Here is a 15,281-nt window from a genome sequence, read left to right as displayed (position 1 = left end):
TTATTGCACTAACAGTTATTTTTTATTATTTATTTTATTGCAATAACAGGTATTTTTTTATATTTCTATATTTCCAGGAAGTGTACTTAGACTAAAAAATAAAACTAATGCAAAAACCACATCTTAGTTAAAGGGTTAGCTGCAAGATATTTTTTTTTTTTGTTTTGACATTCTTTTGGCTGCTTCTCTTTTCTTATTTCAGGGTGTCTTTCAATGTGTGCATTGTACTAATGCACTAAAAGGGAAGTGACTCAGGTTTGAATTATTCAGAAATAGTTTAGTACCCCTTCTTATTCTTAGATCTACATTTAAAGTATTGGAGGTTATAGGAGATCAGACTGGGTCAAAAAGAGCTCTGCACCAAGTTGTGCCACAAGTGCCACAAAGAATGATGGGGAACGAATGCTCTACCTCCCATACGAACAAGACCCCCATTCAAATAACAGCACAACATTCACAAGCTCAGACAATGCATTCTCTGTCTCAACACCAGCAGGGTGTTGCAGGCTGTGGTTGAATTGAAATTAAATTAGACATAAAGAAAAAAAAAATCTTTATTTGGTATTTATTGTACTGCAAATTATAGTGTTATAGATTGATATACATATAGTTCCTTACTCAATGATAATCTAGGGTGTAACTTCACCATTCTGGCACCTTGGGACTGCAATGCAGGACAGCAAAATAATACTCTGCATAAATATTATCTCTCTGTTGTTACCCATTCCTAACATATGAAGTATAATACAAGCATTGCCAAGTTTTAGAGATGTTGAAATGTACAAGTTAGGAGCATCGCGAATTGGGTAAATACTGCCAGACAGAACTGGCTTTTTAAGGAACTTCTTGGGGACCTTTAATAAGTGCACTAGTGGTACCTTTTTGAAGTTGTCAGCACTTTGAAAGTTGCAATGAGTGGTGCATGGTTGTGTATAGAGAGAGAAAGATCTGGGAGGATGCTGGCAGTGACAGCTTATTAGGTAAATAAGAGCCATCAGGACCAGTTTTCTAAAGGTGGCCATACACTATCAGACATGTTTTAATAGATCCAATGTTATTTAAAAACATAAAAAATGGAAAAAATAGAGCATTCTCAATTAATGTTTAAACTGTCCACTTTTTTGCCTATATGCCCATGTGTTCTCTCCACCAACCACCAGTCAATGGGAGTACTTCCCATGTTTACACTAATAGCCCAGTTCAGCTGGTTGTTAGTGTAAATGTAATAGTGGGCTGCAATTAGCTAGTGGTGAGCTGCATTTTGTATCTTTTTGTTTGTACCCATTGACTAGTATTACCACCTAACCTAACTGATCTTTTGATTACCCACCAGGCTGACTTGCCAGGTCAGTGCCAACCCATGGACAGACAATTTTCATAACTGGCTAAACAATGTCACCATAGACTCCAGTCAGAGTACTTTTGTCTCCTATGGAAGTCAGTATTTCCAAATCCAATAATCCAAAACCGTATTGACAGATAAAATACTAATAATTTAGGACAGAAGTAAGGGATCTAACTTTTGGAAAGTTTGAGTTGTAGGGTTGTCAGCTTTTGATCTTACGGTCTGATAAGTCTCTAGCTAAAAATTTGTGTTTGGGACAGTGGCTAAATAGGCAGATAAGCAAGAATAATGATAACAATTTTGTAGCATGCAGCTTGGAAAATAAGTCAGTAAAAGTAGCCACCAAATTACCCGTCAAATTTCTTTTACTAGCAGGTTGCAGTTGGCATGCATCTGGGTTGTGTTTGTTTGGATAAATGGGCTAGGGACATCACAAATATTGACATAAATCATTTTCTGTATAGCATTTCACATTTATGTATAAACAGTAATTAATGCTTTATTATACCATATATATTTTATCTATTCTCTTCAATATTTGTTTGTCCAATTTCCATAAGCAAATATTTGTATTCATATAATAATATATTTATTTTCAGACTACAGATTTAACATTTGAGGCTTAAAGTATAAATCCTAGTATGGGCTCTAATAGAGATAGTTTTTCCATTCCTACATATGGTTAGACACTGAAAAAGTGTATTATTTTCAAAGGTTGCAGAGAACCAGAGCATTGGTAAAATGGGAATAAACCTACACTGGTATGATTTTTTTCAAGCATTAATATTAAATTGTGAGATTAGTCATCCCCTTGTAAAATCATAGGAGAGCAGCAGGTTTGCCTTTCCAAATTTATCACAATTGATGCACAAAGGTGCATGCAGCTTATGACCAATCACACTTTTGAGCATCTATTCCTCTGGACCGATTAGGATCCCACTTTTACCATTACCTCCTATATCTGATACTGACAAATGTGTTATAATAATTACATGTATTTTTAGTGAAAGTAGTGTACCTGAATTTGACCTGGTAAAAAAATCTTGCAGTCTCCTTTACAGTCTGTGCAGCTAAACCTAGAGAGGGATCAGGAGCCATCAGGTGTGCTGCAGTGATGGTTAGGACAAGGGAGGAGACTGACAAAGCAAGATATTGTCAGTGTGCTGCTACAAATCCTTTGGCAAATAAAAAAGCTTTCATATATATGTATTTAATCTGCTTTTTTATTTCTTTACCTGGAATTCAGCTCTAAAGATAGTAACCAATTATTTAGGTAAAATCAGGGAGCATTGGATTTTGAATATAATGTAATAAAATATATATTTAGATATAGAAAACATTAAAACATATATTCATTGGGGCACGCATGTTTCATAGCATTCATGTTACATACAAGTGATGTAAAGATACGTGTGGGAACATTTAGTCACTTATCAATAAACAACGCCCTTTACAGTCAATGCACACATCCTGCCTGCTAGTCTGCTTATAATGCAGCACGGTGGCTCAGGGGTTAGCACTCTGGCCTTTCCTCCCACATCCCAAAAACATGCAGTTAGGTTAATTGGCTTCCCCCTAAATTGATCTTAGACTACAATAATGACATATGACTATAGTAGGGACATTAGATTGTGAGCTCCTTTGAGGGACAGTTAGTGACATGACTATGGACTTTGTACAGCGCTGCGTAATATGATGGCGTTATATAAATACTGTGTAATAATAATGCGTTTTGCACAAATACAGGTTTCCATGTTCACCAGAAATCAATAGTAGGCCCTTCTATCATTCTGCAAAACAAATTGCTGTTTACATGCATGGTAAAGGTGGTCATTTTAAAGAAACTGGTGTTACTAAAACTTAAAAAGTACAGTACATTATCCTGCTGTTGTCATATTTATTAAAATAGATTTACGTATGAAATTCAGTTTTTGTAGCATGAAATCATAAAACACATGAAAAAACAAAAAATAAAAAGAGTACTATAGATTATTTATAATCATATCTCAGAATCAGGCTATTTTTTATCAGTGGTGGGATCAGCAGTACTAACATTTGAACATTTTACTGTGGGCATTATTGAACAATTCTCTACCATTCCATATGCCCTTACTAATAAAAGGAATGGAGGAGCTGAGCTATGAGGAGAGATGAACTGAATCTAGTCTTCCTTGAGAAGAGATGTTTAAGGGGGGGTATGATCACCCTGTGTAAATATATAAATTGTCCATATAGAGACCATTACAAAGAACAAGAGGGCACTCTTTGTGTCTAGAGGAAAAGAAGTTTAAGCTCCAGATAAGGAAGGGATTCTTCACTGTAGGGTCTGTGAAAATGTGAAATCGGCTCCCTCAGGAAGTAGTTTCAGCAACTACTATAGATTGCTTTAAGAAAAAGTTGGATGCTTTTCTAGAAGCACAGAATATAACTGGGTATTAGGGCTTTAAAGTAAAGATAACAGAGAGTGTTGATCCAGGGAACATCCAATTTCCTTATGGAATCAGGAAGGAATTTTTTCCTCTGTTGAAGCAAATTTTACCAGTGTTTTTTTTTCTGCCCTCCTCGGGACCAACTATGTCTTGTAGGGTATTTAAACTATTGAAACCATAGTAATCTGTTCTTACCAAAGACATAACAACCACAGATATTTTAAGAAATAGCCTAATCTTTAAATGCTTTTATGGAACACCCATTCCCTTTCCCTTGCTTTGTATGATTTTTGTGCATGATCCTGCTGAATATATTAATTGGTAAAGTCCAAATCTGTGAACAGAAACTGAACAAAGCAGGTTCTGTTTCGGTGATTGCCAGATCAGATTGCTGGAGTGATCTTTGTAACAGTTTAATATTTTACCATTCCAAGTAATACTAATGTAGCTTGTCACTGAAGATTGAAGATATGCAGACTTCTGCAGTGCAACCACTGCTTCCCCACACCCAAAAACCATTCCTGCAGTAGAGACGTTACATGTGCCACCTATGGCCACCCATATGGAATAGTAGTGAACTGTTCAATAATGCCCACAGTAAAATGTTCAAATTTTAGTACTGCTGTTCCCATCACTGATATAAAATAGCCTTATTTAAAACCCCAGTCCTCAAAACGGCGACGCTGACCACCCCCTGTGTTGGAAAGTAGTCTTGGGTGTCCTTTGTACCCTCTAAACATCCACCATGCATGTAAGATGGAAAGGGCTAAAACCACAAAGACATATGTTAGAAAAAAAAAATCTTCGTTTCGTCTGAACAAATGGCAGACAAAAGCCTGATGGATATTAAAGTTGATACCAAAGATAAATCATAAAGTACAAAGTAGGTGGCAACATGCACCTTCAAATAAGGTCTGAATGTGCTCTGTACTGAATATAAAGATATTTTATAATACGGGATAAATACTAAAAAATGTATCTTCATTCAGCTCTGACTGATAAACTCAGACTGATGCTATCCCTGAAAAACTTTCCCACCCAGACATATAGCATTGTTCCTTTTCCAGGTTTAATGATACCCACTACCATTCAACTAACTTCTTGTGTCCCCAAAGCAACATGGCTCCTCTTTTTGCCCCAGACACATGACTTTAGAAAAAGCTGCAGGGAGCAGTGCCAAATCCTAATTTGTTACCACGCTCTAAAACATACAGACTTCACCTACTACCGAAGGAGAAGGTAAAAACAGACGGGTTTGATTATCAGATTAGACCACCTTAGAAAAGGTTTACATATAGTTTACAGAAGCAGGAGAAATGGATAAAAGAGTTGTGTTACCACTACTAAATGAAGACAGGAGTGAAGCTGCATGGTGATAGTGAGCCAGCCTGTCTAAGTTTTTCAGTCACTTTTGGAGAGGAAGGGGAACTACCCACTCATGACCTCTAAATGCTTGCAGGTGGATTGTTACTTAATATTAATACAAATAGATTTGCAATTAGCATATTGAGACTAATACCAAATATATTGTAGGGAAAACAATGGCTTGGTTGCTGGACAAGTGCCTCAGGTTCAAGCTTTGGCCAGAATCAGAATATCATCAGTTCTTTTTTTTCTATAGAATGCATGATATTGATAAACCAGAAGTCAAACAAACAACCATGAATATACAAACTATTTTCTCAGTGGGGGGGGGGGGGTTGAACTGTAATATAACTTCATAAAACAATATGAAGTGAATACATTTTTTATAATAGAAGTGTTTTCAGCTTCCCACAGCGTCTCAATTTAAAGGTAGTTTTTGAAGGAGTTACAGTTTGTTGAAAGGGCGGGGGGTATTTACTACCCCTTCTATCTTTTAAAGAACTATCATTTTCCCACCAAGAATTCCTCTAGAACAAGAATAGGAAACCATTAGCATGATAATGGCTCCTCTGCCACAGCAGTAAAGCTTGTCTCCATGGAGACAAGAAGAAGTTGGGAGGGAACTTTCATAAAGGAATATGGAGGGAGGAGAGGTGTATGGACCCCTACAGGGTATAGGTCTGTTCCCATCATTAGTTTAACTTTACTACGGATACAAGCTTATTTTAAAGCCAGAATTGCAAAGAATTAAAAGAATTTATTGATAAGTGACTGAATTAAAAGAATTGCAGTGCTAGATAATTGATTGTTAATTAATGATAATTAATGATAATTAATTGTTTTTAGAAACAAACATGCATTAAAATGCTAAATGTGCAGTAAACGTTTTAGAACTATGCCATTCTAACAAGTTACATAGTAACAGAGGAACCAAAAAAAAAAAAAACATTTTAGTAAAGAAAATTTTGCAATATGTGTGGTCAAGTCTACAATCTGCTTAGAGCTAATTTATTCCAATGTATTCTATTAGTGTTTTGTATAATCTCAATGGATGGAGATTAATGCAAATCAGACACAATATTATTACACATACTTTTAGGATTTTTGCACAGTTTTTTGTCACACTAATCTAATAAGTGTTAAGTGTTAAGTTAAGTGTTCATAATGTTTACAGCTTGAGTTTAATATGCCACCCTAAAATCTATTTTTTTCTGCTGATATCTGTAGTCCAGCCTGTAAGATCAGAAAGTGAACTGATCCTCTATTGTGAGAATAAAAAGTTAAAAAAGCAGAATAAAATCAATGACTAGTTACTCAAACACAGGTTTATCTTATTTATTAACATACAGTTTGCAAAGTTATTAGACTAAAAGTTCATTTCTTAGTAAATAAAGATATGTTCATGTCGGATATCCAATAATATCCAATAAACAAGGGATTTCCCTTGTTTATTGGATATTTACATATTACCTCACTAATATGCGAGGGATATAGCCAAAGTTATAGATGAACGTCAGCAAAACAAGCTCTGAAAAGCTTTTTAGTTCACATGAGTTCCCATAGCACCTCATTCAAGGCAGGGTGAAGAAAGAACAATTATGCTGGCAACAAAAGTAATACCATTCTATGCACGCTTCCCAGACTAAAAAACAGCTTCCTACTGCATTGGCATTCATCCCAAACTCACAGGCACACCACCAGGTCAATGAGGTTCTGTGGAACTTTTGGACATAGAAAATGGTCAATCAAGAGTTTTAACTATTCCCTACCCAATTCAAGACAAAACATCTGTATTGGTATTTATAGTTTATTACATACAGATCACATTTTTTATCTGGCATACCCTGGTACATTCAGTAGGAAAGTTTAGATCTGATAACTGTTTTTTACAGTTCTTCTATAGACAATTTGTGATAGAATTTCCTTTTCAAATGTGCCACCGTATAAATAACAAATATGAAGTCCCCTGTTGTTTAAATCATTTACTTCATTATTGTATATCTGCCACCAATTTCACTATCCATTTATGAATAGTCTCATGTAGACAGTATTCACCTCATGATTCATGGCCACTGTAAAAATAAATTTACATTATTAATTTAAACCTGACACTGATTTGACTATAGGAAGAAAAACATTACGGATGGTCTAAGGTGAACAATATGTGGTTCACAGTTATTTAGTCAGTAGGAATCTCTGTCTACAAGTTATCTAAAAAATTCTTTCCCACTAAAGGAAGCCTTGTTCAATTTTTTCTCCTTTCCATGAGTGGCTTATTTTAATACTGATTGAGTAATTTTGTAAAGTCTTTACATTTACATCTTAAATCTCCAACACTAAAAATAAACACATCATGACTGTACTACAAAAGCTAAACATGGCTTGTGACTTTGTCCGTAATGTCCTCACTGATGTTATAAGGCATTGTTCCGGGGTGGGGCTTGCTTCAGTAACAGCCAACAGAGCTCTTTTAAATTTTACAATCAAATCTAGCCCTGGCAAAAAAATATTGCCAGATTATAAACCAGCATTAAGCCATGCCACATGGTTTACAACCAATGTTACTTCAGAAGAATTTCAGCCATTGATGCCTTGTTACCGGTTTCAGAGAGGTGTCATATTGCAAGACCTAGAGACAATGAGACGGTTTGCAAAAAAAGTTGAGTTGCCTTTAGGAGCCTATCACATGGGTTTATCTACCTCAGACAGCAGCCTTAAATGCAATGCTTTAGGGGCCAACCTTTACCATAATCTCTGGGATTTTCAGATCATTAGGAATTTTTGGAGACAAATAGTTCTCTACTCCCACACTCATCTATTAACTTCAGTTCTATACTCACCTGAATGGGCAGTATTAGGAATAATTAGTAATGATGGGGTCCGGTACACTAAAGGTGCTAGACAACTAGCCCTAACCATCTTAGCTCTTCATAGGAAGACAATCCTCTGCTCCACTGACTATACATCTATTGCTAACCAAACTACAGTATCTATTTGACATGGAGTGGATTGAGACCTTCCCACTAAAAAAACAGAGGACTTCTTCGAAACCTGGGAATGCTTTTTTTCCACTCTCACAACCTGACTGCAAGACAACAGCTTCAGAATTGTTTTAAACACACAACTTGGCATCCATGTAGAATGTTAGGGAAGGAAGCCCCCCCCCCCCCCCCCCACCCACCTAAAATCTCAGTACCCTGACTTTGAGCACTTGACAAAATCACTTACATTCATATGTTGTTTTCTGTGCTGCCACCTGTCGCAGATATACGTTATTCATTTTTATCCTCCTTTGGAATCAGTCAGATTTACTGTGTTCCCACTTATTAGACGTCTAACAATTAGAAACTGTTTTTCTTTATATTTTTACATGTTAGACGTCTCTTACTATTTCATATTAAATGATTCTAATGTTTTATTGTAAACTTGTATATTTGTTTACAATAGTATGTTTGAACAGATTGCTCTTTTTTATTCTATGAACCACAAAAAATACATTTTACAAAAAAAAACTGAAAAAGTTCACATAATAAAATTATTTTCAATTATCCACCCATGTGAAAAGCTTGTAATTTCACCTGCACTTGATTTAAAAAAAAATAAATGTCGAGTGGAAAAAAAAGTAGAAAAAAAGGTTGATCTTACGCATGCCCAGTGAGAACCTCCTTTTCTCCAATTTACTTTGTGACAGCATATAATAGTTTTCACCTATTCACATAAATAATTTAAACATGACTTGTGTTAACCAATTTCATAGTATCAAAAAGATGTACCAGAAAAGGAAAATTGCATCTAATGCTTTGATTTCTTGTATATTTTATTTCTTAGAGTTAGCTTGTGACAGTCCCCTAATACATCTTTAATAGTTTAGTTTACACAAATTTGAAATACAGCACCATAAGATTTTAGGTCTAGAGGGGCTTGTGGCACTTAAAGCTGTTTAATAATAATGGTGTATTCCACTTTGGAAATGTTAGCCAGGATTCACATGGAAATCAGCAGAAGCAACTTTGGACAGTTGTAACTCTTGTCAATACCTCCTAAAGCACTCACATGAGTTTACATGTACATGTAGGGGAATTACAGGGCTTTATTTATACTGACATCCCGCAGAAGGCCCCTCACTAGCAAAAGGACTATTGATGACATTAAAACTCAGCCTTACAGCTTATAAATTATGTAAACATATTCAGGCCTTTTATTATTTACTAGATTTGCAACAGGGTTTTGTCAGCTTTTTTCAGCTCGGTTTGATTGTATGTTGTCAGACAGAGCTGTGTAATTATCTCCTTCAGGCTTTCCTAATGATCGGGTAAGTTGAAAGTAAGAAACAAAATACAGACATCCTTAAGGAGAAAAGGCTACTCGGTAATTAAAACAAAGAAAGGCTCTCATTATTTTCTCTCTTGTCTCTCTAAGAAAGCTGGAGAAATCTAAGGGCTCCTTGCTAAAATGGGGTGTCAGACAACTGATAACAAATAGTAACAATTTTTTCTTAATAGGATGGAGTTTAGAGACCCATTTAGGTATCATTATTCTACATTTTCTAGAATTGCGTGGCTGGCTCTATCTAGACTTAGATCTTGTTTAGCTATCAGTGGTGCTGCAGAATTTAGCCCTTGTAGGGTGTTGTCTTAAGACTGTACGTTCTCTAGCCCCATTTTACTACAATTGACACACGCCATCTCACCATGAACCTACCATACCCTCTTTAGCATGCCAACTGAATCAGATTCTCCCTTGCCACTGCACCTGCTTTGCCTATACCATTTCACCTAAACCTACCTTGCACCTACTCACCACCCTTAACACTGCAAATGAAACCACCCTCCTCACCACTGCATCTTAAAACCTACTCTGACACCCTATCTGTGGTCTCATCACCACATAGTAAAAAGCAAATGACTTCCATTCATTGGAAGAAATCCAGTCCAGGTTTCCTGGATCACCCAGCTTCACTGATGAAGTGTATCCTCTCCAGCCATGTAGAGCTTTATTAAATCAGGCCGATTGACACAGGAGGAGGAGAGAACCCTGGCCAGAAGAGCTTACAATCTAACATTAATATTTTGAAAGCAGTGGGAACCTGGTCATTCCACTGCCATCCTACTTTTCACAGAAATATCCATAAAATAGTACTGTTAGCACTATAAGGGTCTGAATATTCTGCTAGTGCAGTCATTATCTTCTATATGGATTACATTTTGTAAACGTGAGGCGTAGTAATTTAGATGCTGCTTCCTAGTGCATTTTTTCTGCTTACTATAATTTGTGTATTTGTCCTTAATAAACCATCAGGTTGTAGAAAAAAAATTAATCAATGTATTGGTATAGCTGTAGAAGGAGGCTGCTTCTATGGGGCTGTTGCTAATGTCTGCTGATATTTATTGCACATGCTTGAAGTTGTATAGGGGCCAGGTGGTCATTTTGCTAGTAATGCTGTCATTGTGTCTCCTGAAAATTACTAATTTAATTAATTTGTACATACATGGGGAGGCTTTTCAATTTACATAACTACTATGCTCAGTGACTTTACTGTATGCCTAGTGGACAATTTTTTGGAAAAATATTTTATTATCCATTTGGCCTGTTCTTTTAGAAGTACTGACACTGCTTGTCCTCCTACTGACATCTGTCCCCCTGGCAGTTTTCTGTTTACTTGTCAGCTGCCAGTAGTCAATATATATTTTCGAGGTCGAGAATAGGCACTATATGAAAGGCCCCGAACCATTCCTAAATAAATGATCGAGGAATGTAGAAAAAGGGGGGTTATTTCTTGAAATCACAATTTGGCAGCAAAAGTGATGAAAAAATGTATAACGTTCTTGAAAAGTTCATTTACTCTATGTTCCCTAATATCCAATGTTCCATATTAATGAGGCACTTTGTGGCACATAAACAGATCAAGGATAGTATAGAGTAACCTGTGCAACTCACAGAAGGTATTGTCATTTAAAGCTCATCACATCCATAAAAAACACCAAAGCTGCCTAAAATGGAACTAACATCTATTAAACTCCTCCAAACAATACAATGTCTAAGAACTCCCTCACTGCTGTTGGCAAATTTACAGAGCCTTCTTCCATGTTTAGCATCTTCAGCCATCTTGAGTGGCCAGCCCAGGAATAAATAACTCCTGCATAGGCACACAGGAGTGAATTCATTCTGCCACCAAGCTTAAAGCACAGCTTAGCACTCTTAAAAGTCTTCAAGAAAGCAGGTAAGAAACTTTTATTGCTGAAGAGACATAAAGACAGAGAAGAGACAAATTTCTTCTGCAATAAACAGCCTGCCTAGTAGCAAAGTCCTGCTTTAATTTTACTTTTTCCCATTAACTCTAATACATTTGTCAAAATTTGCTCACTTTGTTCCATAAAATTTTAGTAAAGCAAAAGCATAGGCCTATTACAGACAATCAGCTAATCATCAACAAACTCTGCAACCGCCCTTAAACCAAAATGATTACTCTAATAATCTGATCTCTGTGTAATCCAGAGAGCACTCATAGTAACCATGACTGTCCTTTCTCAAATCTGGTATGTGTAAAGGTGCGTACACACTTCCAATTTTTATCGTTCCAATCGAACGACGAACGATCGATTGGGCAAAAAATTGTTCGTAAAAAAGTAACCAACGACGCCGACGAACGAGGAAACTCGTTGGAAACGAACGACCGGACCGGCGGATCGGATTGGACGACGATCGTTGAACATCGTTCGTGTGTACGGTCGTTCGTTGATCGTCCATGGGCTGAGCATGCGTAATGAACGAACGTTCGTTCACTTTCCTGTCATGCACATAGTTCCTCTATCGCTCAAACGATCGTATCTATTGTGTGTACAATATCTACGAACGATCGTGTCGTTATCTCTATGTGCAGGATCGGTGCTATACGATCGTTCGTAGATATCGTGCAGGATCGTTCGTTGTTCGTTTTCCAACGATAATAATTGGAAGTGTGTACGTAGCTTAACTTCCTGTGCACTTCTATTTTTGTATCAGAAACCATACTAGATTTTCAGTATAGATTTAGATATGAAGCTGGAAAAGACTACAAAAAAACTAAAATGAGAATTTTACAAGTAGACTGCCACCACGTGCTTAGACAGAAGCACGCAATGTTACCCCTGATAACCGCAGTTAGGATTCTGCTTCTTTAGTACTGTCTGTCTCACCCACTGCCACTCCAGACAGGGATGGTTTAAAATTCATTTTTCATGTTTCACTCATTTTATTGTAGCATTCAGGAGAGAAGGATAAACTTTTTCTACTTAGAGCATTTAGAGATTTACCTTACACTTTGTTTTAGTGTTTAACCTCCTGGGCGGTTCATTTCTGCCAAGATTTTTATGTCTAAAAGCGATACATTCTTTTTTATGAAAATTTATTTTACAGTTTATTATAATATTATGAGTATATTACAGTTAAAAACACAAAATCATGTCAAAATAATAAATAAAAAAAAATATTATTAAAATAATTGAAAATTAAAAAAAAAATACACTGTATTGCATTCAATATAGTTATTTTGTATTGAATGCAATACAAAATAATTTTAAATTCTCTCAGCACCCCCAAAGTCACCAGGAACTCTCGGTGACTCATCAGATGCAGAGGACGCTGGCTGGAGGATGCGAGAGGACGAAGATCACGAAGAAGGACCCCGGCGGACCGGGTAAGGCTCTATTTGCTATTGTTTTTCATTTTTTAGCTACCACGAGTGCGGCTCGGGATTACCGCTTTCAGCATCTTATTTTTTACCCAGAGCCACACGCGGGGTCACCGCTTGGGAGGTTAAAAAAGTAAAAACACAGTGCATAAACAGAACTGAAAAAAAAAAGACTAATAAAGACAAAGAACAATAGCTGAACAATAACAACAGTGTAAAATAAAAGAGAACGGTGATATATACTTGGTTTGCCTTGGTCCAGGTTGCTGGTAAAAAGTTCAGTTGGTATTCAGAGTCACTGGGCTCTCAACAAGGTGTAGAAGGCCTGAGAGAATGTGTTCCCATAGATTATGATGCTCTGTGGACACATCTATGAGTTCAACCAGACCAAACTAGGCATGCCTGGGACATATGGTTTACCAGAACAGGCTAAAATGGGGTTTCCAGGCTTTCTTGAGGCCTAGAAGACTAATTCTTGGTCTCAAAATGCTCACAAAATGATCTGGCTATAAATCATCTACCTACTACTTTGTATGGATTGTGATGGAAATATGAAGATTAATATTAAATGTGTTCCTGAATACAGCTCAGAGGTCAGTCAGAGATCACTTTGCTACCCTTACCCGCCAACAATGTGTGTTGTAAACTAGCGGATCTGGAAGGATGTACTGGGGGGGTTATCCAATGACAGATATGCTTAATCTGAAGATGCTATATTTTGACAGCACCAGAGTACAATTTATTGCAGCAATGGAGGGATGCAGGACAAGTATCAACTGTATATTTTATTAAGGTTAAATACAATTTTTTTTTACAATGACTATTTTATATGATATGTAGATCATTATGCAAAGTTCTGTTTAACACAGCAGACAAAATGTGTTCATCAAAGGTTTTGGCACAGATAACTTACTTATCAAAAGAATAACTTGTTTCTTGCTGTGAAAGGAGTTATGGGCATGGCAGACCTAGATACTAGCTCCTTTGAGATGCCAGGCAGAGACACCTAAATATTCTTTTTGAGATGCCAGTTAATTGGGACAGTTAAGAAGTGTAAATTAATTCTCTGTTTATGTTTTCTTGGGATTCAGAGAAGCAACACTTCCATATTTCCTCATGTTTTCTCTTTCAGTGCTGGCATTGGCATTGGTTTCTATGGAAATAGTGAAACAAATGATGGTGTGTATCAAGTGACCTACTCTCTTATGAATGCCAACCACACACTGACCTCTGTTGCCTTGCTGGTGAGTTCTCAGAATGTTATTGAAAACCTTTCCCCGGATTCTGTTTTGATATACTCTACTGTATGAGAAGGTATTTACCACCTACACTGGTCATCCCGTGCCATTCAAATGCATATATAAATACCATAGGCGAAAAAAAAACTTTGTGTAGCAGCTGAAAAAAAAGGGCATAGAAATGTTACCAATAGCACCTAATCAGATCCCATATCAAAGGTTGTATGGCCCAAAACGAAACTTAGCCAAAATAAAAAAAAATTTTTTTTCTTTGTAAACCACATAGCTCTTTCTTCTGGGCTGTGTACTCTGCTAACCAGCCATAGGTCTTTTGACGAATTTTTTGTTCTTCATTTACCTACATGCATGTTACTGTTTACCCTATTTAACTTATGCTCTTTATGCTCTATACACCATTGTATTCTTCTCTACATAAACTTGCTTATATGGTAAATACTTTGTGCTGAGCTGTACATTACATACTCTACTATATTTAGCTTTATACACTCAGCTTTACATTATATATTCTACATTGTTTGTCTGTATACTCTGGGCTAAGTACTCCCAAGTGCTCCTTTGCAAACACTGTGTTGTACATATACGTGTATATACTAAACTGCTGAGATGTATATGCTTTACTGTATGTTATACTCCACTCTGCTTGCCTTTTAAACTATACTGTACATCATTTATGTTATTCTGCCTCTCTGTAACCAATGTGATAGTTTTATGATATACTCCATACTGTTTTTTTTTATATACTGAACTGTACAACAAATACTTAACAATTTAGATTGTTCAGAAAGGTACATTTTTGAAGCAATGAATATGACATTTGCTAAGCATTCACTCCATGTTTATCTTCCTGGTTTAAAATGACAGAGACTAGACCTAACGTTGTTTGACTGCATACACCATAGTGTACATTATATACTTTACAGGACTTTAGGTTTAATGACATTGCTGTACATTATATACTTCACTCAGCCTATTTGTATTTATAGCTAATACACCTTAATTATTACCTAATGAAACAAAATATATAAAACAGAATACAGAATAAACTTAATGCAAATAAATATAGACAACATGTTTCTGCACACTTAAGGGGTACGTACTGTATGGTATGGTAATCGTAGGTATGAAAGTGTATAATTTGAGGTTTGAACAACATGAAGTGGTTATGGATAGAACTTTATCACTCTTCGAAGCATCTGCTGAATTGAGCTTTTTTT

At 36.3% G+C, this 15,281-nt stretch overlaps 1 protein-coding gene across 2 annotated transcripts in view; it reads left to right on the top strand.

Annotated features, from left to right (window-relative positions):
* TTYH1 (tweety family member 1) overlaps positions 1–15,281 on the top strand; it is a 102,954-nt gene that overhangs the window by 51,501 nt on the left and 36,172 nt on the right. For both annotated transcript variants that reach the window (XM_072425608.1, XM_072425609.1), the window contains exon 3: positions 13,941–14,052. In XM_072425608.1, the coding sequence (XP_072281709.1) occupies positions 13,941–14,052 (112 nt within the window). The remainder of the gene's footprint in view (positions 1–13,940; positions 14,053–15,281) is intronic.

Source organism: Pyxicephalus adspersus, chromosome 11, assembly GCF_032062135.1.
Source record: "Pyxicephalus adspersus chromosome 11, UCB_Pads_2.0, whole genome shotgun sequence".
Lineage (NCBI taxonomy): Eukaryota > Metazoa > Chordata > Amphibia > Anura > Pyxicephalidae > Pyxicephalus > Pyxicephalus adspersus.
The sequence above is the reverse complement of the archived record's forward strand: the minus strand, read 5'-3'. Positions and strand labels throughout refer to the sequence as shown.